General features: G+C 45.5%; 8 protein-coding genes across 8 annotated transcripts; 4 read left to right on the top strand and 4 right to left on the bottom strand.

Moving 5' to 3' along the window:
• Positions 1–401: 401 nt before the first annotated feature.
• On the bottom strand, positions 402–2165 carry FOMMEDRAFT_23422 (uncharacterized protein). The gene is made up of 3 exons (XM_007270846.1): positions 1785–2165; positions 1339–1757; positions 402–1233 (listed from the first exon to the last, which is right to left on the bottom strand). Exons 1-3 carry the CDS (start codon positions 2148–2150, stop codon positions 801–803), a joined length of 1218 nt encoding a protein of 405 aa, XP_007270908.1. The 5' UTR covers positions 2151–2165; the 3' UTR covers positions 402–800.
• A 3777-nt stretch (positions 2166–5942) lies between these two features.
• Positions 5943–7069, top strand: FOMMEDRAFT_170826 (DUF1649-domain-containing protein; the record flags this gene model as incomplete). The annotated part of the gene is made up of 7 exons (XM_007270948.1): positions 5943–5978; positions 6029–6145; positions 6219–6314; positions 6370–6426; positions 6488–6510; positions 6571–6611; positions 6702–7069. The coding sequence occupies 7 exons, from the start codon at positions 5943–5945 to the stop codon at positions 6878–6880; spliced, it is 549 nt and encodes a 182-aa protein (XP_007271010.1). The 3' UTR covers positions 6881–7069.
• A 1205-nt stretch (positions 7070–8274) lies between these two features.
• FOMMEDRAFT_161363 (uncharacterized protein) lies at positions 8275–8591 on the bottom strand (the record flags this gene model as incomplete). Its single annotated transcript, XM_007270947.1, has 2 exons — positions 8275–8497; positions 8563–8591. 2 exons carry the CDS (start codon positions 8589–8591, stop codon positions 8275–8277), a joined length of 252 nt encoding a protein of 83 aa, XP_007271009.1.
• A 190-nt stretch (positions 8592–8781) lies between these two features.
• Positions 8782–9041, bottom strand: FOMMEDRAFT_161362 (uncharacterized protein; the record flags this gene model as incomplete). Its single annotated transcript, XM_007270946.1, has 2 exons — positions 8782–8942; positions 8993–9041. 2 exons carry the CDS (start codon positions 9039–9041, stop codon positions 8782–8784), a joined length of 210 nt encoding a protein of 69 aa, XP_007271008.1.
• Positions 9042–9434: 393 nt separating this feature from the next.
• FOMMEDRAFT_161361 (uncharacterized protein) lies at positions 9435–11449 on the bottom strand (the record flags this gene model as incomplete). Its single annotated transcript, XM_007270945.1, has 3 exons — positions 9435–9543; positions 9616–10420; positions 10477–11449. The coding sequence occupies 3 exons, from the start codon at positions 11447–11449 to the stop codon at positions 9435–9437; spliced, it is 1887 nt and encodes a 628-aa protein (XP_007271007.1).
• Positions 11450–13081: 1632 nt separating this feature from the next.
• FOMMEDRAFT_143030 (uncharacterized protein) lies at positions 13082–16744 on the top strand. The gene is made up of 5 exons (XM_007270944.1): positions 13082–13859; positions 13925–14979; positions 15029–15304; positions 15361–15520; positions 15575–16744. Exons 1-5 carry the CDS (start codon positions 13321–13323, stop codon positions 16557–16559), a joined length of 3015 nt encoding a protein of 1004 aa, XP_007271006.1. The 5' UTR covers positions 13082–13320; the 3' UTR covers positions 16560–16744.
• A 690-nt stretch (positions 16745–17434) lies between these two features.
• FOMMEDRAFT_148989 (iron permease FTR1) lies at positions 17435–19583 on the top strand. Its single transcript, XM_007270943.1, has 6 exons — positions 17435–17495; positions 17579–17986; positions 18042–18093; positions 18154–18629; positions 18705–18885; positions 18942–19583. Exons 2-6 carry the CDS (start codon positions 17645–17647, stop codon positions 19169–19171), a joined length of 1281 nt encoding a protein of 426 aa, XP_007271005.1. The 5' UTR covers positions 17435–17495; positions 17579–17644; the 3' UTR covers positions 19172–19583.
• Positions 19584–19919: 336 nt separating this feature from the next.
• Fmfet3 (Fet3 protein) lies at positions 19920–22416 on the top strand (the record flags this gene model as incomplete). The annotated part of the gene is made up of 10 exons (XM_007270901.1): positions 19920–20025; positions 20089–20152; positions 20234–20377; positions 20459–20549; positions 20608–20782; positions 20846–21024; positions 21086–21245; positions 21295–21670; positions 21732–22175; positions 22239–22416. 10 exons carry the CDS (start codon positions 19920–19922, stop codon positions 22414–22416), a joined length of 1917 nt encoding a protein of 638 aa, XP_007270963.1.
• Positions 22417–23819: the final 1403 nt, after the last annotated feature.

Raw genomic sequence — 23819 nt, 5'->3', positions numbered from 1 at the left:
TCCTTACTTAATACTATAAACAAACTACTAAGTAGTAAACAGGGCTGAATAGTGTTCTAAACATTCTAAGATCTTAGAACACAGAAGTAGCAGATTGGATTGTACAGATTTAGACTTAGATAAAGTGTAAAGAGAAGAATTAAAAGAATCAGAAGAAATAAGAGAACTATCTACTTTTGTTTTCAACTTTTTTCTTTCTAATAAATAATTTTGTTAATTTACTTTTTCTACTTTTTCTGCTTTTCTTACTTTATTTACTTCTAATCCTACAGTGTCTATTGAATCAAAAGTAGCTATTAAAAAATTCAAGTCATAGCTCTTCAGTACTATATTAAGAGGCAAGGTTTTGGTGGGCTTGTTCCCTCTAGTGTCATTGTGGGCTCTGGTCAAAACTCTCCTTCTTCCAAATAGGAAAGAACTAACTACATAAAGAAAGTGATTATGTAATCCAAAGAATTAAATAAAATCAAGAAGATCTGATAGTAACCAAAATCAGAACTCTTCACCTCCCCAAGCTTTAAATAGTGACTGTCCTCAGTCACTTGCTTTGAGAAGCAATAATAAAGGGTAAGCATAAGGAGTGTGGGTAAGGATAAAAGGTATCAATCAAAGTAAGATAAAGAAACAAAGAGTGTGAGTCTCAAGTAAGAATGAGTGTCCATAAAAGAAAGGGGTATAAGGGAATGTTAGAGTAAAGAGAATGTAACCTGTACCAAGGCCAAAGGCTTGCCAGACCAATCCTCTCCAACTCTAACATAGATGGTAGTAGTAGTGAGTAGTGGGTTTCATCCAACAGCTGCTCAGGTCTCAACCTGACACTTCTGGTTCTGATCTGCTAGGTCTGTCAAGGTCAAAATCTGATTACTGTCCTTGAAATCCTTTGTCTCACACTCAGTTAACACAAAGAACAGCCTCCCAATTATCATGTCAAACGTTGTGTCCTTCACTACATGAACTGGCATCACTATTGATATTCCACCTACTAACACCTTGAGTCTTGGAATGACACCTTTGATCACAATTGATCCTGCAATTGCTGGCCTGAGGTTTGTCTGCACTTGCTCCTTTGGTACTCCCAAGTGTTTCCAAACATCTTTGTGCATCACATTCATAACAGCTCCCTGGTCCAGTAAGCTCTCAGTCTCCAATTTGTTGTTCAGCTTTACTGTCACTAGCCTGACTGGTACACTTCTGGCCTTGTTGTTGCTGACTAGGGTGCCAATCCAATGCTCCCTTGCTCAACACTGCTCTGATCTAACAGCTTCTGACGTCCTCCCACATAATCCACTTGTGCTCAGTATTCTTGCTGGGCTTGACTGATTCTCATTGTCTCAGCACTTGATCCTTACAGATGCACTTCCAACCTTGTTCATCTGGCTTGCTACTACCCTTTGCAACAGCCTCTGCTGCTCATCCATCACACTATTCTCCCTTGTCCTTGCTAGTACACTTCCAGCCTTGTTTGCCACACTTGCTCCTCTGCTCCACTCTTGTTCTCGTTCTCTAGCTTGAATCTGACTCAATCCAACATAATCCACTGCTTTCCCATACAATCTGCTCGTTCTCAGCTCTACTGCTGGGCTTGACTGTGCTTTGTTGTCCTTGCATACAATGCTCATACTTGTGTACTGATTCTCTCTACTGTCAGTCCTTGCTTCCTCACTCGTCTCTTCCTCCTCTGCCTTCACAGGTCCACTTCTAGCCTTGTTCAGCATTTTGTCACACATCTGAGTTGTCCTCATAAGCATAGCTGTATACTAGCACTTGAGCTCTGGAGCTATTACAAACAACTTGCAGTGTGTCAACATAACAACACTGTCCATCATCCAGTCTAAGACCTGCTTGATGATCTTGCTCAACTCAGCACTTTGCTTTAGTCTGACTTTGACTGGCTTCACATTAGCCTTCATAGTCCTTGCCTCCTCTCTTTGTCTCTTCACATCCCTCAAGCATTCCTCCAACCTTGTCACCTCTGCATCCAAATCCACTCTAAGAATGGCTTTGTGCTTTTCTCCCTCACTTGCATTCAACCTATCTTTTGCTTCATCAATTGTGCCTACTGTGAACACAGGCTTGTCTTCATAGTATTGGTCTATACACTCCTTCAACATTGCTCCCTCTACACTAGCTGGCATGAATGCCCCACTCATCAACACAATCTTCTGCCCCAACCTTATACACTTCCCCCTCTGAGTGTACTTGCTCACAGTCCTACAGTCACATACGAAATGTCCTTGCTTTCCACAAAAGTTGCAGGTCCTCTTGTGCTTCAGGTCAGATTTCACAGAATTGGCAGATTGGTCAGTTTTGCATGCTTGATTCATCAGCATCTTCCTGGACTTGCTTGCTTTGTTGACCTGGGCTTGCAACTCTTTGAGCTTCCTCACAATCTTTGCATGCTTGTCTCCTACTTCTTTCTCTGGCTTCTCCTTTGGTAATGTCACTGTCTGGTCTCAGCCTGCCTCTGTCTGCCCTGCTAGAAGAATGTGGTCTGCTAGCCTGACTACATTGGCAAATTTGAACAGCTTGCTTGCATCCTTGTCCACATAGAGAATCTCTAGTCATTGTGTCAGGTTTGTCCTCAGTGTCCCTCTGATCCCTCTCCAGAACTCACAGTCTAACTTGTGTGCTAACATCTTCCCTTACTCCTTCAAGTACTCTGCTTGCACCTGGAACTTGTGACAGTAGCAGCCAAACTCTGTCTGCACCATCATTTCCTTCTCACTCTGCACATCAACTAGTTGCATGATATTGGCTCTTGTGTAGCATTGACCATTGATCAGCTCTGGATAGAGCTTTCTGATCTCCTCTTTCACAATGCTCTAATTGCACACTCCTTTCTTCTTCAACTCAGGCACAGTAGCCTACAAACTGTTACAGCTTGTTGCTGCATAGTATGTCACTTGCTTGCACATCCACTCAGCATCCTTCTGGAAGTTGGTGGCTAACATCTCAATGTCTTCAAAGAACTGCAGAAGTTCCTCAAGCTTGCTGCTGTCAAAGTACAGCACTTCTCTTGATCCTCTTCTCAGTGGCCACATTATTGTGCTTCTCATGTATCAAAACGGTCGGTTTGATTCAAAACAAGTGTAGCAAGGCCCTCAAGGCCAAGATCAAGACAAAAACAACCCAGACACTTTAGAACAGAGGCACCACTCCTTACAGTAGGCTCCAAAATGAGAGGCAAGGTTTTGGTGGGCTTGTTCTCTCTAGTGTTGTTATAGGCTCTGGTCAAAACTCTCCTTCTTCCAAATAGGAAAGAACTAACTACATAAAGAAAGTGATTATGTAATCCAAAGAATTAAATAAAATCAAGAAGATCTGATAGTAACCAAAATCAGAACTCTTCAATATTTACTGTTAGGTCTCTACAAAATCCTAGAGTATGTAGTTAGAGTCTAGGAGTTCTAAGGTGACTTCCAGATTTGTAGAAAAGGCTTCTTACTACAAATCCTACTTGTCACTTGTTATTACTCTAATAACCTAACAGATATACTATTACTTCTGTAGACAGTCCTTAATCTAGTACTCTAACTTTCTATAAGTAAAGTATACTCCTTACTTTTAGGCTTCTTTAATGTTTATCAGAACAGATTGATTGTAAATTACAGGCAGATCAATCTGAGGGCTCAGAACTGTTAGAGCTAGACACATGTGTAAGTGTTCTACACAGACTTAACACATTCAAGCTATAGCTTAGTCAAAGAAAATGGTGCACATCTTCTACTTAGTGTAAGTAATTAGTTCTAACATTATTCTAAGAATCTTATTAACTAGTTCTAGGTAAAGAGCTTTTTCAAGTATTCTAATAAGGACATTATTAAACCTAAGTACAAATCCTACCTTCTAGGCCAGGATATCAAACTCCTGAAAGAAGGTATTAGTAGAATGTTTGTCCTGTCATAAAGACACAAGCTTGTTCTACACATTATACTTCTTATTCAAATTAATGAAGAAAGTACAGAGCTGTCTCATAAATTCTGAATATAACTCATTGTTCTAAAGTCAGATCAGACTTCCAATCTGATAGCCTTCAATCCAGTTCTAGGCCTAGGTGGCTGTGTTACCTTCCTTTATAAAGGAGAGGACAAATAGGACATGATTGAGATCTAAGGATAGATTAGTTAAAGTAGTAACTACATATAGTTTAACTTGGTACTAGAAGTCCTTAAAGTGCTACCTATTAAAGTCTGAAAGGTAGACTATATACACTTTCTTTCTAGAGTAGGTTGTAACTTCTAGAACAATCAGAACAGGTTCTAAAGAGGCTAAGAGCACATAGTTGACAAAAGCCTCTTAAATAGAGGTCTACACATATTAAGCTAGGTCTGCTTGTAACTACTGATCTGGCAGGACAGTAGGGGTGGTAGTTAGTGTAGGAGAGTCTATGTTTATACTACAAAGGAATCAGCACTAAACTAAAAGGGGTAATAAATAGAAGAAGGGTGGCAAAAGTTTAAAAGGGTTTAGAGAGTTTAAAATTTAAAAATGTAAAAGGGTCAGGACAAAGAAAAGAGATTGACACAATAGTAAGTACTAATGCTCAAAATGTAAGAGAGTTGTAGGGTAGTAATAGAGAGTCTTGATCTAATGTTAGTAACAGTGTAGAGAGGACCATTGTTAAGAAATGGAAGAGAGGTTATGTGAGAGGCTTAGAGGGATCACACAAAGAGGGGGGATAGTGGACTTGGCTTGCTCTCTTACAGCTTCATCATCTGTTAATTAGTTAGTCTATATATATACTATGTAGGTATGTCTCAAATGTAGAAGGTATGATGGAAGGTATTCCATCATTGTTTGTCATTGCTTGTAGTGTAGTTTATATCATCTGAGACATACTCTTGTGTAGTCTTGTCTTAACACTCCCCTTCAAACTCTTACTAGGTCTAGTAGACTTGTAAGATGTTTGCTTGTAGTATGTATAGATAGTTTAATTATTATAACTGTATTGTACAATTGTTTGTTTGTGTAACACATTTATAACTTGATGTAGTTAATAATAATATTATTAGCATTATAGTAATGTATTGTCCATTCTGTATACTGTCTGTTCTGAATGTTATCCACTTTGTATTAAGTTTGTCTAATGTTATATTGATTAAGTATATTTAACTAGTTTGTTTGTTCATAATATATTGTTCAATAATAGCATCATTATTATAATAGACTGTTTGTAAATGTTATTAAATAATTTGTAAATGCTTTAGAGACCTACAGAATCTTGTTAGCATGTGTAGGTACATATATGTTACAGTTCTCTACTCTTGTACTTTCAGTTCCAAGAGTTCTGCACCCTTCTGTACTGGAACTCAGGACTTTCTGTCTATAGACTATATGTGTGCTGACTCTTACTACTACCCTTCCTTACTTCATTATTCTATTCCTTTGACCACCCCTTTATTCTTTGTTCATTCTATAGTCTCTTACCCTTTGTCTATCCCTTCATTCTTTGTACCTTTATCTTTGACCTTCCTTTCTTTCATTCTTTGTGGCTTATCATTCTTAGTGGCTCATACTCCCTGAGTACTCTTGTATAGTTTAGTATATATAGGTGTACAAGATCAGACTGGTTCTGTAGTCTTAATCTTGTCTACTCCAGATAGTCCTGTACTCTTAGACTTACTCTATATACTCTACTCTTGTCTCACTCTCTCTCTCTGCCTGTTCTGCAAGTTCTGACTATGTTCTAGTACTTACATTCTGTATTTCTGTTGTGTAGGATAGTTGTAGTCTAGGTCCTCTTACTAAGCCTTCATTCTTCTTCCAGAAACATTATGCTTACTTTATTTTTGATCAAACGAGTGTGTAGTGAGAACAAGTTTTCCATTTCCGGTCAATAAAATGGGCCGTGTCGCGTATGCGCCTGGATCACGTGTATTGATCACTCTCGCACTGAGTCAAATGACTCAGATTATGACTGGTAAGCAGGTTGACTGCCAACCATGGAGAACACTACCCCAGTAATATCAATTGACCTGGTTTGTATGATTAACACACACGCATGGATATTCTAACTTAACTGGACTAGATATTGGATCGACTATCAACGAAAGATGCTTTAAAAGCGTTATTACATTCAATCTTGTTCCATCGGCTCTTTGGGACGATCAAACCGCAGACTATCGAGGTCCTTGATGTTACGATGGTAAGCTGGCATTGCTTTTCTCTGAAAAGTTGAACAACAGACTGACATGAACTATACTGGATATGAACGATAGCCAGGGGTGAAAGATATGCAGACAGAGATGCTCATCGACGAGAAAGTCGATGCCTTTTGGAAGGGTGTCGAGAGTGGGGCGAACAAGAGTGGACGAGTATGTCTCTCCCCTATAATGTATCTTTTTTGCAGTAATGCTAAGATGGGCGTAGATTACAGTGACATTTTCGGAGAAGCGGCAGAAGAAGAATTGGTTCTCTGTCGGAGAGGTGTATATGTTTTTCCTGAGTTGCACATGCCTTCGGAAGCTAATCTTTGTTGGATGAATAGGAGGAAGTCCCTTGGGAGAAATGGTAAAATTTAATTCACTATATGCAGTATTCAAATTCGAGGGCTTATCTGTGCATATATAGGGTGATCAACGCAGAAGTGCGAAATCCGAAGGCAGAACGTGGTGGGTACATGCACGCTTGCGTTCACTTCGTCATCTCTACGCGCCACAATTCTATTTTAAATGAATCCAATATATTATTCGAATGAACAGATCGACAAACGTTTAACACGACTTTATCAACATCCCTCTCCGATGCGTTGTTTACTATCCTTACGTATACTGCATCTGAGCGCGGACGCACAGCTGTCCCTCCTATTACGAATTCCTCTGGGATCACGCCGTTCCCATTTAAGATTAGCGTATGGGTTGCGGGAAATGAAGTTAGATGAAGCTAGCTGGTGAGGTTGTTGCTTTCTAATTTCCTACAGGATGCATTTTTTGTAACTGTGAGAGACGGCTCACTCAAAGCGAATGACTTAGCAGATGTGTATCATAATAATACACTTTGTATTGTGCTCAAGTGCACATTGTAGTCTCTGACTTGCCAATTTGTACAGCTCGAGTATTCAATGAGTAATAAATTGTTAATAGGGTTAAAAAAACTCTAGCATTCACTTTGCATTGGCACTGGCATTAAGTGCCACATCCTGTGTGGCATTAGCATCTATAGTGCCACATTGTCTTCTCAGTGCCACATCCTTGTCGTGGCACATTCGCCACAAATTAAGGTGGCAAATTTTACATTGCAAAGTAGACACTTTATAATGGATGACCGGAGTCAGGAAAAAAACGATATTTCTACCTGTAAAACCATGTCCAAGAAACAAAGCACCGGAAATACACCAAGCAGGAAAGACAGCCAAAATGGATCTGATGCAAGAAAGAACATCGATACACTTAATAGAAAACTAAAACCTATTGTTACTGAACTTCAAAGACGTACAAAAAAAATAAGCACCGATATTGATGAGCTTATCCAATACCTGGACAACAAGAACAAAGACGTTGGTCAATATCTTGAATCCGCAGAGGCAATTAAAGTGGGTGAAGTAGATGAAACCGCTAGACAAAATCTGGTTGCAGCTCTTCGGGCAATCAAAGACTTGCATGGCGGGCCAACACTAGGCCAAGCAAGTACATATGTCAACAATTCCTTAGAGGGATGGGATATGTGGCTAGGCAATAAATAGTAAAAAAATGATGATTAATTGTCCTGTACATTCATACTTGATGGCTTATGGATTACTAGTACCTATACAAAGAAGAATAGATATTAAAAATTTTCTGACATTTGTGACACACAGTGATAAGAGATTTATACAGTGTTGTTTCACTTTATCGTATATAGCCATCCTGCATACAGAGAAGAGCAATCTGCATCATAGTTTTCTTGCCAGCAAGAGTACTGTTACTTTTTAATCATTCTAACGCCCAGAGTCACCCTGATCCTTCATATAACGAGTCTGTACGAAAATACATGTATGTAAACGAAGAACTGAAGGTCACCCTAACGTCACAATGAATGAATCTTTGCAAAATTTGGGAAGTACGCTGTTTATCTGGATTTTGCCTTCGACCTATCTGGAAGTATCCCGACACCAAAGGACAGACTACGAGCATCTCATCCTAGCGTCTTCTAGTTTCAGCCTTGACCTCTTCGTCTGTGGGGCATTGGCCAAGTGCATACCAGGCTACCATTTGCATATCGAGAATGATAGTAAGCACGCAACTTGATAGATTCGATCATTACAGGAGAAAAAATAATGGTATACTTTTTATTAACTTACCCAAACATGCCGAACTGCTTTCCGTGCCGTCCATTGTTCTGCAGGAACGTCCCGAGAGTGAGGCCAGTCGAATTGGTCGTGCAGACTCTGCTGTTCTTCCCTGTCGTAGGTCCATCCAACGCTGCACACTGGCCAAACATGAATTGTGGGATAGGATGTCTCGCAGCTGTTGAAGCAACAGTAATCTCATCTAGAGCTGTGATCAAGGGCACTGCAAGACTGTATCGGAGAAGGAATGCATGCATCAGTTTAATGAATGTAGTAAGGAAATGAGGGCAACTTACGAAGGATGTTTTCCAGAATTGTTATTCATTAAACGACATTTAAAATATCGCCATCATTAAGAACGTGGTTCCAAGGTCCGTACACTGATGCAACGTTTACTGGCCCAGATTCGAGGACATTTTTCGTGCGAGCTGCATTGAACACGGATGGTACAATGGTACAACAGGGTTGTTATAAGTGATATCTGTTAAACATTTCTCGGTTGGTGCCAACGGTCATCAGTAGAATGAAACTAGCGGAACAGTACGGATTGATCCACTGTATTGAAGAACGACCTGAATGGGCTCAAGTGCAGTGTCGTTCGTGTCGCCATACGCATCAATAGTTTGTGGCTCGTTGAGTGTGAATGATTGACAATAGATGACTTGCGCAGCGGTATCTGCAAGAGCATTAGTAAGACGAAAGTTTGCTATTTGCAGAAGAACATACTGGGATTAAAATCAGCATCTGGAACGGTGTCAAACAAGTCTGTGTCCATGTTTGCATGGATTGCCCAATTTGCAGTGAGTCATTCAAGCCGGCGACAAGTATAGAATGGTGTCGAGCGACAATGAGAGAAAGTGGGTCGACAGGCATCTCATGCGTGTTGATCTGCAAATGATGCACATCTCAATGAACGCATAAGATAAATGTGAACAAGAAGAAAACGTACAATGTAAACCCCAATAATGTGCATTTGATGACCTTCATTCTAGAGGGTTCATGAAGCAAATTATATATTCCACAACAATGTTCATCGAAAACACGTCTACAAAGTAAACTAAGTACATACAATGAATTGCTATTATACAAAATGTGTCCGAAGAATCATCATAAGTGCAGAGAAAGTCTCAGAATTAGATGTATAAGGGGCGCTTGTACGTTCATACTCTCAACAAATGACACAGTCAGAGTCATTATACGACTCTGGAGGTGAAATGCTTAGTCGGGCTTCGAGTATTGCATGCAGTGTTCCATCTGGAGTTATGAATGGACATCCACTATACGCAACAGAAACTCAGTCAGCTCTCATTAAATCATGTAAGTGTAAAGAAGATAAGACGTACTCATACATCAACTCTCCACCTTTAGACCAACCTGTAGTACTCTCCTTGTTTTTATTCTTCTTCGCATCGCAAGGAACCTCTTCCAACCCAGCAACAAGCACAGTCTCAGCAACCCTTGCACGTTCTTTCTTCTCCTTCCTTGTCTCCTTTCCACACTCTGCACGACGTTCTTTCTTAACCGCCTTACGTGCTGCGCGTTTTTCTTCTCGACTTGGACGCTTTTTCTTCTTTGGGTCGATGGAGAGGTCGACTTCGTCTGGGAGTGGTTCGGATGAGGCAAGTTGGGCAAAGTAGGAGGAAGAGAGAGGAGGGAGAGCGAGGAGTGGAGAGGAGCCGACTGAGGAGAGGGAGATCATTATTGGTGGTCTTGGTTGGTGGGATTTGGGTTGGACGTTGTCACTTCCGGAGCGTCTGTTGAAGAGAGAGGAGAATATTGAAGACCTCTGTTGTTGAGGCTCGGAGCTTTGTCTTGGGTGTTGTGGTCGAGGTCGTTGTAGAACTGTATTTGAAGTGTCTGAAACAGTTTGAGAACGTCCTGGGGCTGGAGGTAAGTCCCGCCAGACGTCAGGTGAATTGGAAGATGGTTCGTTGACGAGTAGACGGGCTTCTGCGTAGCATTGTGCACTTCCTTCGAGAAGTGCGAGACAGAGTGCCCATGAACCTGGTGGTACGGAAAGTGCACGGGCTGCGTCGATCGCTGCTCGAGGTACATTACTTGGTGTTGAAGGTGGAGAATATGGGTTGGTTTTAGGAGGTGAATCCTTGGATGGAAGAGGAGGTACAACGAAGAAAATTAGTTGCCAAAGGCGTCCTGATTCGCAAATGTTAATGACAAATGATAAAAATATTTTTATCTGTGGGACATACCTCGTGCTATGAACTCAACTGAAACGTTCCCGGAAACACGCATCCTGCGCTGAAAGATCTTTAGTCTGAGGTCTACGCCAAACCACTCTGCATCGGAACCTTTGCCGCCCTCACGGACTTCTGCAATGTCTCCAAACACGAGTGGGGCGTCCTTTCCACCTTTCTTTTCAGACTTCTTTCCTGGGCTGGACGGTCCTACATGACTTGGCGACGATGTGTTGGAATTGGCAAGTAGCATCCGGTCTGTGCCTGAGATTGTGGTTACACTGTGTGCAGAGCGTAACCGATGGAAGAGGGCATTGCTTGATGCAACAAGACACCCAGCACGTAGCTCTGATACAGCAATCGGTCTGAGAGGAGACGCTCGGGTAAGGAGTGAAACGAGGAATGCATCATCTTCTCGGTGGTCTCCCTTTCTCGGGCCTTCATTACTTATTGGACGCGATACAATGGCCCAGTATATAGGTGCATGTCCTTCAATACTCTTCTCTTGCAGAATGCGTGCGAGGGAGAGTTGATGCGATGCACAAGCAGCTGCACAGCTATCGAGGACGGCAATTGCGTCCAAGGCGCTGGAACGCACGGATGAGGAGCCTTGTACAACATCACGGATGAGCCCGCAGATTGTTTCGCGTACATCAGCCTGAGCCTTTGGAGTCAAGGGACCTGGCTTGAGCTTATCGCGTCTTGCAGGTGGTGGTAGTCCGACTGAGAGAGACTTGTCTGGTAGAAAAGGCCCTGGAAGTGTAGAGGGCGATGTAGTATTGCTTATGCCTTGAGGTCCAGTCGGGTGTGCTGAACGAAGAGTGCGTGGGCGAAGAAGAGAAGTGTTCCGCGGAGGAGGAGGTGGAGGTGGAGGGCCGGAGAGGATGACTTGACTGGAGCTGGCAGGACCAATGTCATCGTATGCTGGCGGTGCATCGGTAGGTAGCTCAAACGGGTAATGTACGGGAGGTTTTGCGTCAACTATCATCCTGCTGCCGAGTGAGAGTGAAGAGATGGAGGATGAGAGTAAGTAGGAAAGACAGAGAATAAGAGGCACATATTATTGCCGGAGATGTATGCGCTGCGCAGTGCGTACAGTGACATTTGAATAGCAGGCAGTGTTAATAGTCGCGGGAAAGCCGTACCTTACAGGGCAATGCTGCACCTTAAATTGTGCTCAGCGCTCGGTTGCTTGGCTGCGGTCACATCCCGCAGTCTATCCATCACTCAATCCACATGTGCACTCTGTTCTATTTCCTGTGCAAATATCAGCATAATGTATACTCGCAGCACCTTCTCAGTTTCTCAATATCTTTTGACATTGGCTGTATAATCAATTATGACTGTACTATTAGCTAACTTCTTTTGTACAATACTGTGTATTCTTCTAACTGCTTATTACATTAACTGCCTAAATCCTTCATTTATGAATTATGTAGGTATTTGTATCCTTTTTATATATATGAGTGTTTAAAAGCACAAGACAAATTTTATAACTTATTCTATGTCTAGCTTGTTAAGAGAACTTATTATTACTTTAAAATAATTTTATCTCTGAGATAATACCAACTATACTAATAACTATACAACAATTGTCTGTAACTACTCAATAGCTATCTGTTAGTAGTATAAGGTTAGTTTTGCTGTCAGAGGCATTAAATTGTTAAGCATTGAACCAAGCACGTTGAAAAATCATCTCTACTACAATTGTCTAGGTACACATCATGATGCAAGCGTTTCACATTATGCATGCTAGGTTCTATCACGAGTGCAATTCGTGCTGAACGTTCGTACAGTGATGTAGTGTCAAAGCGATGGGCTGTGAGCTGTAAGGTGGTGTTGTTCGGGGATCGCGGGAGTGGCGGACATGAGATGGCGGGTGCTAGTCCATTCCTGGCTACAGACGGAGCCTGTGCCTGAGCTGTGATGCGCAGGAGCTAAAAAAAGACACGTGTGGGGCGGGAAGGCGGGCCGTAGTGGGAAGACTTATCAGGATCTCGGAGCCGGAGTATTTTGGATAGGCTTCGGACTGTCGGACTGTCGGATTGCAAGCAGCTATGCGTATGTACTATGTAGAATTCACGCTGGATGACATTGACGTTGGCATGAGCGACGGTGAACGACGATTCGGGGCAGGGGCGTGTTTGATGAAGTGCATATGGATGTGGTGGCGGGCCGGGCGATGTACGCGTGTCCATCAGCGCAGTTAGTTAGCGCCAGTGTGCGGGTGGCACTGACACAAAAACCCACGCGACGGCCATCGATCCTGTCCTATCTTGGGCTTCCTCCACTCTCTGCCACGTTCTTGTGCTTTTTGCGGTTGCGCTTGTTGTGAAGCGGCAGTCGTTGCGGATGGGCCATGGCGGGTAACCGGGTAGTAGTCATGCAGTATCTAAGCACGGTAGACAATAAATAAAAATACTACAGTACAAAGCGCGCACGTCGTGCCGAGCGGAGGGAGCGCCAACTACATACACGAGGCGAGGCTGCTTGGGAGAAGTGAGCCGAGAATAAGCTCAGACCGCGCAGATGCGGTGATATCCACTACACGGTCCTTCATGGGCTCCGGCCGCGTCTCTTTTCGAGCGCGCGGGCCAAGTGATGGAGGAAAGTGAATTGTCGTCATCTAGCTTACGGGTGCTGTGCGAAGTGGCATGTGAGTGACAAGAACACAAGCACAACAGCACGATGTGGGCGAGAGCGACGGAGGATGATGATGGGCTACATGACCGGCGCGCGCTTCGGCTCGGTTCGCACACACCCCTTATACTTATATCTCGTCCTGCTCTCTCCCCGATCCCCCCGCTCTTTCCCTCCCTCTCATAGCGTCCTCCTCCTCTGTCTGCTTGTCTGTCGTGCATGTCTGCCCCCGCCGTACCGCAGTCTCATGTCCTCATTCTTGCGCCAAATATAACTTCTACCGTGCGCTCTACGGCAAGTCCGCCTCGCCCGCCATCCGTCAAGACAACAGCTTCCACAAGTCCTCCATCCCATGACAAGCTTGCCTCAGCCCCACTTGCCGAGTCAAAGTCTACAAGCAACGACGACTGCTCCATGGCTTCGCCTCCACCGCATCCCAAATTGCCCGAAGTCCCGCCGCGCTCCTCCACTTCTGCATTCTCGCCTCCCAGCGATGCATCTTCATCCACCATGGCCTCTCAAGCACCCGCACAGCTTGCTCTCATGCTCTCTAATGCCCTTGCGGATGTAGATGCTCTCAAGCGTGCTCTGACCGAAGAGAAGAAACGCTCTACACGCGCTGAACGTTTGCTCTCGTCCTTCCACCCGAATGCAAGTACCGAAGCCGGAATCTCGGACGAACAGAAAAGCGAACAGATGTCCGAGGGTGCTCTCAAGGCTGTTCTAGATGCTGAAGCTCGTGCTGAACGTGCTGAGCGGTGCGTTGCATGCTTATTTTCTTAATTTTCACGTCAGTACTAACTAGTATGTATGCATGCTGTAGAGCGCGCGACGACGCTCTTCACGCGCTCCATTCCCTTACTGCGCACTTTGCCGATTTCGAGCGATACGAGCAATCCATCTCGCTCCGTGCTGCAGACGCACGTACCGCCTTTTCTCGCCTCCTGTCCGGCATCACTGCGTCTCATCCGCCGCCTTCATCATCCCCAACACTCTCGGGAGGTGGCTCAGGTTCTCCTGCTACCCTGAACCTTCCTGGGCTTCCGGCTCCGTTACCAGCTCCATCAGCAAGCACATCACAGGCTTCTCAATATCTGACCGGGCCCGGTGCGCCGCCGCCGCTGCCTCCTTTCCCTCCTTCCGCTTCATTGCTGTCAACACGCCATTCGCGCGGTCTATCATCGCACGCCGCTCCGTCATTCGGCTATCCGTCGTCCCACGGAGCAAGCCACACCCGACAGGGCTCTCATTCCAGTGCAACTTTTAGCAGCCTTCCGCTTCCACCGCCTCCATCCGCCACTGGTCTCGGTGCTGGACACGTTGGCCCTTCTGCTCCACCGCCATCCTCTTCGTCATCGTTTTCCATCCCCGCAAAGCGTATCCATAGGAATCGAAGCGCTCGTGGACTAGACGACGGTGCAGGAAATGAGTGGGAAGAATCGAAACGCCGCCGAGTCGGGCCTTGGGACATGGATATCGATGAACATCCAAATCATGGTGATCAGCCACTTCCTTATCCTCAACATCAACCATCTCTTTCTGCACAGCCTACTCAGCGTTTGTACGAACGCGATCGTGTACAACATCAGCAGAGTTACGCTAGAAATGGGTCTGGTTATCCTTCTCGATACGACGAGCGCGAACCGAATGGAATTCCTCCTGTAAATGGGAATGGCTTGGTCCGTGTTGATGCACGCGAACTTGTGCGCGATGCCAAGGAACGTGAGCGTATGGGAAGGGGTGCGCATTATCGTGCGAGAGATGGAGAGAGGAAGAGGAGACGGAGTGCGAGTAAAAGCTCGGCAGGAAGTAGCTGGAGTATTGACGAGATGCTACTTGAGACAGCAACAGACGGGGATCGCGAGAGGCGCGAAGATGGTGAGTCTGTGTATTCAATGGCCATGTTGTTGTATTGATTGCTCCGTAGGCCGCCCCTTGGATCCTCGTCAGGAAGCACAACTTGGCCAGTATCAGTCGCACGTGTACAACTCGTCCATTGCTGGCCCTCCACCGCCGTCCTCTTCGCATCTTCCTCAGGATAATCTATACGTTGAACAACCTTCAAAGAAACCTACCTCGCACTCAAGCCAAGCATCAAATGTACCTGCTAGTGAGAACAGTCCTGCAGAACGTGAGAGACCTGGCAAGGTCCCTGCAAGTCAGCTCGTGACCCTTGGTCCCGGTGGTGTTGTCGTCAGCGGGGGTATGCATTTTATGTATTCAATTGCATGTTCTTATCTGAGTGCACTGTTCGCCCAGGTGGTCAAGCAGCCCCGATTCCTCCGGGTGGATTCCCAGCTCAGAATACTAGCGGTCAACGCATCTGTCGTCAGTGCGGTGTGCCTGGACGGTACAAGGACGGCAAATGTGTTGAAAAATGGGGTCCAGGCCCTGAGGGTCCCGGGACCGTTTGCGATCGGTTTGTCTCTTTGCTAAACGGCTTGAATTCATATTCACTATGTAAGCTTTACAGCTGTCGGAAGAAAATGAAGCGCGTTGAACGTCGTGGAACGCTGGATAGTGCCACGGCGAATGCACAGCAACAGGCGTTCCTCGCCCAGCGTCAAGCACAAGGGAGGAGCAATCTGCAATCACAACCTACTTTACCTACTCCTTCGTCCCAATCTCGTAGTCGTGGCACATTGCGTACAGATACGCTTCTCGTTGACCAGAATGGTCATATGCGACCAAACGAACAGACGCAGTCAACTATGCTAAGTGTGAGCCCACGATCTACACAACAACATGCGTATTCGAGGGAGAGGGAAAGGAGTAGGGATGGTTCGAGTCGATCACGAACGCGTTCGCCTGCACCGTCGTACCGGCATACCGCATCTGTGTCGGATACTCGTCATAGCCAGGCATCAACACAATACTCGCAGAGCCAGAGTCAAAGTCAAAGTCAATCTCAAGGTCACAGGCGTGCACCAACACCTCCTTACATTAACTCAATATCAACGTACAACGATGATGATGGCGATGGGGAGGAGGATAGTGAAGGACGTGGACGAGATGCAGATGCAGATTTGGATGTCGATGCAGAGATTGCTCGCGCTGCTTCGACGAGTAAGGGCTCGAAATCGCGAAATGCTCCACCGTATTTATCTCCAAACGCGCCTCGCGTTGGGCCAAATGGAACTGCCTACCCCCATGCACTACCACCGCCTCGTAGCAGGGCATCGTCGACGTCGACATCTGCTACGTACGAGAAACATAACGGGTCGCGAAGGTCATCTCGGCCTCCTACGAGTAACTCGAAACGCATGCCATTGCCAAGTGTTGAGACGCTTCCACGATCAGCTGTTCGACGTCGGGATACGCAGGATGAACTGGACGAAGACGAAGGAGATGGAGATGCTGACGCTGATGCCGATGCGGATGGTTCCGGAGAGGGCGATGCAGACGCTGATGCAGAGATTATGGACGCTGTTGACGCAGCGATGAAAGTTGAGGAATAATCTTTTGTTCTGAGGTCCCTTCGTTGCTTTTTGTTGGACCTGCTTTTTCATGCTTAGCAGACGTAGAATTGTTGTCTACTTTACCCCAATCCAAAGGCATTCACGTAACTGCATTTATTTGTAATGCTTGCACTCTTTTTGCTTGTATCAGTGCAAATGCAATACTTTTTATGTACTGTATTCTTGCAAATAAGGGAAAGTTTCATTATCATTTTTGTGTGTTCTATAATCTGATAAATATCTTTGAGCAAGGTAAGCGTAATATACAATCATACAATCATTGATAGAGTATTACATGTCTATTGTTTGTGATATTTTAATGCTTGTGCTATTTTTTGCTTGCCTCAATAACAGCTGCAATTGATGTGCAATCTATGATAGCAGGGCTCAGTCGATAGGATAATTTGAATATCACGGAGGGATGATTTTGCGGTCTTACAAAGAATGTGCCAGATGGCCACCGCGAGGATCAAAGCCAAATGCCGGATACGGAGGATCGACCTTCTTGATGTCTATTCAAGTCACGGCTTTGTAATGAACACGGACGTACTGTCTACCCCCAGCATTCTTCCTTCCCTAAAATTATACTGATCGGTGCCGCGTGTCGGTGATACTAACAACGAGATGATGGTGCGTGAGAGGACGGGGACTGGATGAAGCGACGAAGCAACGACAGCGAAGGTCGGATGACTTTGATGCATATGCTTGTTCGAGTCTGTGGATGGCTTCGTGCTGCTTCGCTGTCGGCTTGCGGTGGGTGAAGGAATGGGATAAAATTAGGCACACTGCTAAGGGTCTGGATGTATCTGATTAGATTCGATCCAATCGGCTCGGGTCCTCTCTCCTTTCTGTTTAGTTTTAGAGCCGAAGTGACCCCGATGGTCAATAACGTACATCCTACGTGCGTCTCGGGTCCTGGGATTTGGAAATGAGAAGGTTAGTCCGCGTTGTCACTTATCTGATATGTGTGTTTATAATAACTACTCCCTGCATGTGCTCTCTTAAACCTTCTTCTCTAGACGCCTCCCTGTCTCCGTCTTGTCCTCACCTCCTGTGTAGCAGTCTAGTAGAGCAAGCTAGTGACCATGGCTGGCTCACTGTTCTCCGTTCCGATATTCTTCATTGTCTTTCGAGAGACCCTTGAGGCTGTTATTATCATCTCTGTCCTCCTTGGTCTTGTCGAGCAGATTGCTCGTCCCTCTGCAAATGGCCCGGGACTCTTTGTGTCTGATTGGAGACATCCGAACCATCCACAGCATGCAGCCTACCTCAAGGATCGTGCTGACAAGGCCATTGCCAGAGAAAAACAGCGCGAGGAAAATGGTTCTAACGGGCTGCCGGAATTGAGAAGAAATAACAGCGAAGAGACGGGTGGAGAGGAGAGTGAGGCAGATACGAAGCGGCTTATCCATAAGCTTCGCGTGCAGGTTGGTCTTCCCTTTTCCTAGCCAAAGGATTTGATTCTGACGTTTTTTCTCTCAGATTTTCCTCGGTAGTGCGCTTGGTCTCCTTATTGCGCTCGGCATTGGTGCAGGTACAATAAAATTTTCGCGCTTGCTAGCTCTCTCTTATCTGACTTAGTTATCTATCTTAGCTTTTATTGCCGTTTTCTTCACTCAGGCGTCCGATCTGTGGCAAAAGACCGAAGAGCTTTGGGAGGGAATTTTCTCTCTCATTGCCTCCCTCATTATCCTTGCAATGGGACTCACGATGCTCAAACTTGACCGTGCGCGCACGAAGTGGCGCGTCAAGCTCCAGCGGGCATTTGAGAAAGCAGCAAAGGACAAAGAGGGCCGTGCAGGTCGCTTTGTGCTATTCGTCCTTCCGTTCATTACAGTTCTTCGTGAGGGGCTTGAAGCTGTTGTCTTTGTCGGTGGGGTCTCTCTTGGACAATCTGCGCGCTCTATCCCTATTGCTGCGATTGTCGGCCTTATTTGCGGACTGATTTGCGGGTTCCTTATCTATGCGTTTGCAAGTCGTGCGACGTTGGCGACTTTCCTCATTGTCATGACGAACTTTATCCTCCTCATCGGTGCCGGGCTGTTTTCCAAGGCAGTGGGTGACTTCCAGGTGAGAAAGTTGCATTCAGTGAAGATATACTTGGAATGAATCAATGATGCTAACTGTCAGTGATCATTCACTTAGGTCAATGCATTCAACCGGCTTCTCGGTGTAGACATCGACGATGCGGGAGGCGACGGACCGGGAAGCTACGACGTCCGTGGCGTTGTTTGGCATCTGGACTGCTGTAACCCCGAGAACAACTTCGACAGTCAAGGTTGGAACATCTTTGCCGCGCTTTTCGGCTGGACGAATACTGCAACCGGTACGTATAATTCACATCCCTCATAACGTTTGTTCTTTAACCTCATTTTCATACAGTTGGTACTGTGCTCGCATACGTGTTCTATTGGCTCCTCGCGATGGCTCTGCTCGTCTACATGAAATTCTCCGAAGGCCGAATCAAGGTATTCGGCTTTGAGAGCGCTGCATATCGCCGTCGCTATGCTGCCAAGGCCGACGTGGCCGCTGCTAGAGATACGAGGGAGAAAGAGGGCCAACACACGCCAAGCAGCGAGGATGCGCCGGCCATTTCTGAGCTGCCACGTTAAGTCCGGGGGCGGTGAATGGTGGTAACGACATAACAAATTTTGATGACAGAGTAACAAAGAGTGTCCAGATGACTTTGAAGTTTCGTTTTCTTCATTCTCCCATTCTACGCTTCCTTCCATTCATGCTTTCCGATTCCGAGTGATTCCTGTTATCTCGTGTGTAGTTTGTATCGGGTTTCGGCTTCAAAAGTGGTGTGATAAGATATGCAATGCGACAAGGTCCGACGCAACGAATGAAAAAAGGCACACCGAACCAGGGACTACGAACAGATGCCAGTTATTGGATCGAGTTAAAGGGCTAGAATGAAAAGAGACGGAGTGCCTATTCGATGTATCTAAGAATACATGTCAAATTTTAGGTTTCGGGGGGCCACGAGATACAGTGTTATCAGATATGGATCTTCGCTAGTTATACGGGGCTAATACTTATCAGATTGAGATGTGCTTACCGTGTGGTCTGTCCCGTCTTCCTACAACTTCTCCCGGAACGATTCCAGTGTACCGGGCCCTAAGCATTCATCCATTCAAATTATTGCCGCGCGCGCCATTTATCTTACCTAGACTGCTTCGAGACTGTCACGATGAGGATCTATTTTTGCAGGGAGGTCGGCACCTGGGCTATCAGATAAACACCACCACTTCTCTCTGACCCCGCAAGTCCCTTTAGGGCCCCCCTCCCTTCATCAATTCTCCTTCGTTCCCCCTCTCGTTTCTTTCACTCGGTGGCTGGGTACTGGGAGTACAGACAATGTTTTCTCTCGCTGGAACTGTGCTTGCACTCTCGCTCGCTGCTCTCTCCAGCCTTCCTGTCGCTCAGGCAGGCATCACTGAGCTCTGGTGGAACATCACCTATGGTACGAGTGTGTTTTCTTTTCCTCTACTGCCGACGTATCTGAATTTCCCTTATTTAATCTTAGTCGAGGATGTCAACCCCGATGGTCTCTTCCCGCGTCGCGCAATAGGCGTCAATAACTCTTGGCCGTGAGTCACTTCAGCGAGAGCAAACGCGTTTTCTTGGCTTTGGGCTTGTCTTCTCCATGCTGATCCTTGGCTCCTCTGCAGACCGCCACCGATCGACGTTAGCGCAAACGACACCCTTATCTTACATGCGCTCAACTCGCTTACGGAACCGACTACTCTGCATCATCATGGGATGTTCTTTAATAATGCAAGTTGGTACGATGGTGCCGTCGGTGTTAGTCAATGGTCGGTTTTTATTCACTTTCGTTTCTCCGTCCTTGAGCTTTGCATTTTTTTTGATCGAGTCTGACGTGATGACTCATGTAGTGGGATTCCTCCCGGCGATTCGTTTACATACGTTGTGCCGATCAATGAGTCTGGGCAATGGGGAACTTATTGGGTCCATGCTCATGATAATGTAAGCTCACAATCTCCCTTTTGGTGCACATCACTCCTCGTACTAACATTCATATCAGGGACATTATGTCGACGGTCTGCGTGCTCCCGTCGTGATTCACCCACAGCAGGAAGTGCACACCTACGATGAAGAATTCACTATCGTTGTCGGCGATTGGTACCATGACGAACACGGGGTCCTCTTGAACGAATTCATCAGCATTGCAAATCCTGGAGGCGCAGAACCGGTTCCGAGTCCGTACTCCTTCTCTCTTCAAATAGATCGTACAACTGACAATTTATGGGTGTTTTGAACAGAGGCACCGCTTATATACTTCGCGCAGAATGGTACATACATGAATGGCTTCAATGGCAATGCGAGCCTTCCGTTCCAACCTGGGAAGACGTATCGTCTGCGAATCGTCAATACGTCCGCTTTTGCAATGTTTTTCTTCTGGGTTGAAGGTCATCAGATGCGTATTATCGAGGTCGACGGCGTATGTATTCTCTTTTGTTTTCATAGTGTACTGCGTTGATTGAGATGTGCAAAATTTGTAGACCGACACTCAGGAGATGCCTGTTGACTTACTTTCGCTTACTGTTGCTCAACGTTATTCCGTACTGGTCACCGCTTTGAATGACTCAACTGCGAACTGGGCGATTCATGCGAATATGGACACGGATATGTTTGACACCGTCCCAGATGATCTTAATCCCAGTATGTTCTTCTGCAAATGGCCGCCTTCTTCTCACTTACACTCTCGTAGATGCTACTGCACAAGTTATCTATTCTCAATCGTTCACACTCAACGAGCCGCAAACGATCGACGCGTACGGTGATACGAACGATACCGCACTGGTACCCGTTCAGGTCGTTCCTCAATACAGTGGTTCAGTTCGAACTGTCCCGCTAGTGGTTTCATTCGACACAATGACCGACGGCACTAACCGAGCAATGTTTAATAACATCACTTATAACACTCCCGTTGTGCCTTCGGTCTTCAGTGCAGTCAGCATGGACAGTGTCGCTGGACCTGGAGCAGCGGACGTCGCATCGGCGTATGGACCTTGGAACTACGTTCTCGATGATGGCGATGTTGTGGATATCCTTCTAATGAACAGTGACGCCGGCAAACATCCTTTGTAAGAATCTGACTTTCGTTCGTCATAATTATTCGCGTTGACTCAAACATTTCCTGTACAGCCATCTTCACGGACACCAATTCCAAATCGTCAACCGCGCAACGGACTACACATCCGACGATCCGTCACTCAACCCACCTCTTGTCGAAGGTCAACCCAACCCAGTGCGTCGCGACACCGTACAAGTCGAGTCTGGTGCGAGCGTCACCCTTCGTTTCCAAGCAACAAACCCTGGGGCATGGATGTTCCACTGCCATATCGAGTGGCATCTTCAGGCCGGTCTTGCAGTCACCTTCATCACAGCTCCAGAGGAGATGGCTGCTGCTTCAACAGCAGGGAGACACCCTATTCCACAATTCATGTTCGACCAGTGTGCAGCGTTGAACGAACCTACGACGGGGAATGCGGCAGGGAAGAACAGCACGACTGACTTGACTGGCCTCACTCTTGGACCGTTCCTGCAGAACAATGGATGGCACGGAAAGGGGATCGGTGCAATGTTTGGGTAAGCCAACAGTTATTACCATTATTTGTCTCCAAGTACTGATCAAATAAATAAAAAATCAAGTTGCGTGCTTACTGCCTTCCTCGGTATGCTAATGGTAAGCTGGTATGCACTTGGCGAACGCCTCTCAGACGAGGAGGTCGAGGCCGAAACGAGAAGACATCAGGATGAGAAGGAAGCTCGTGGTCGGTTCTTCGGTGTCGGGAAACTTCTGGACAGATCGAAAGCAAAATCCGGATAGCTAGCGTGCTTCCGAAACTTTGAAAAGTTTCATTTACTCCGACATTAAGATGACCTTCAGTTTTTTTTTGTTTACATATGTGTATTTTCAAACATACTCATTATGTGAAGAATGCGAGTGATGATAGTGCGAAATGTCATTTCAATTTCAAGTTCCTGTTTTTACTACTGTAGAAAAGATCAACCCAGAATTGAATATATGTGGGCAGCTTCTTAATATTCAACCTATTTTTATAGTTGCTGATGTCCGGTCCCGGACCCAGCGGACTCGGTCCGGACGCAGGACTGGACCTGAGGACCGGTCCTCTACAGTCCAGTCCTCATGGGTCCAAGGGGGGTGCGGTCCTGCGTCCATCAAATTGAGAACTTTCCCAGACTGATGGACCAGTCCGGACTCGGACTGGACTCTGGACTTGAATGTTTTGTGTGATTGTTTGTAGCACAGAATTATTTGTAGTACATATTCTGAAATCCATTTTACTTTTCAGTCTCTTTGATTACAACTTTGATTTCCTTCTTGTCTGACGTTTCTCTAGTGCTGGGAGCAGTATTGCAAACTTGCAAACCTTTGACAGAGAAGCTATTACATAAGCTATGCCTGGACAATTAGGCGTGGTCAAACCTCGCGATTCAGTGCACGATTCACCTGTGCGATTCACTTTCATACAAAGTGAATTGCAGACCCCAGAACCCTAGCGATTTGGGGTGAATTGTACTGAAAGGTGAATTGCACTTTGACACGATTCGCCTTGCGATTCACCCCTGCAATTCACCTCTACTCATATCTATTTCCAAATATGTACATGTATTACAAAAGTAAAACTAAGCTTCTTTTCACCTCTAAATTCCAAAAACAATAAGATGATTTGCCTCTTCCTTGAGAGTACTACAGCATACATACTGTCCTCTGTTCTGCAAAAAATCCTTGTGTTCTCTGCTACCAAGCTCTGTCATCTTCTTGCACATCACTGCACACATATTAAGTCCTTCTTGACATGGCCAAATGTATATACACAAAAAAAAACTACATCACCAAATCAAACATGAAAATGTATTGGAATTTACTGCTAAGACATATATTTTTTACATATTGTGGATCCTTATATTCACTTATAAAGTCTACATGTAAATATATTGTCTTGTCAGACTCTGCACGTTTTGGTGATGTATTTCTTTAATTTTATATTATGTAATTTTAAGATCAAGGGTCGGTATATTGAGGTGAATCACACATGTACAAGTGTGCTGGTCAAACCTGCACACACAATTCACCTTGTGATTCACCCTCTAGAATCACAAGGTGAATTGCACAGAGAATTACAAGGTTTGACCACACCTATTGTAAGGATTTGACTTGTTGATACCAAAAGGCAAAACTGCTTACTGCCTGAAACATTTGAATCT

This window comes from Fomitiporia mediterranea (genome assembly GCF_000271605.1).
Source record: "Fomitiporia mediterranea MF3/22 unplaced genomic scaffold FOMMEscaffold_15, whole genome shotgun sequence".
Taxonomy (NCBI): domain Eukaryota; kingdom Fungi; phylum Basidiomycota; class Agaricomycetes; order Hymenochaetales; family Hymenochaetaceae; genus Fomitiporia; species Fomitiporia mediterranea.
This window is presented reverse-complemented; position numbering and strand designations above follow the sequence as displayed.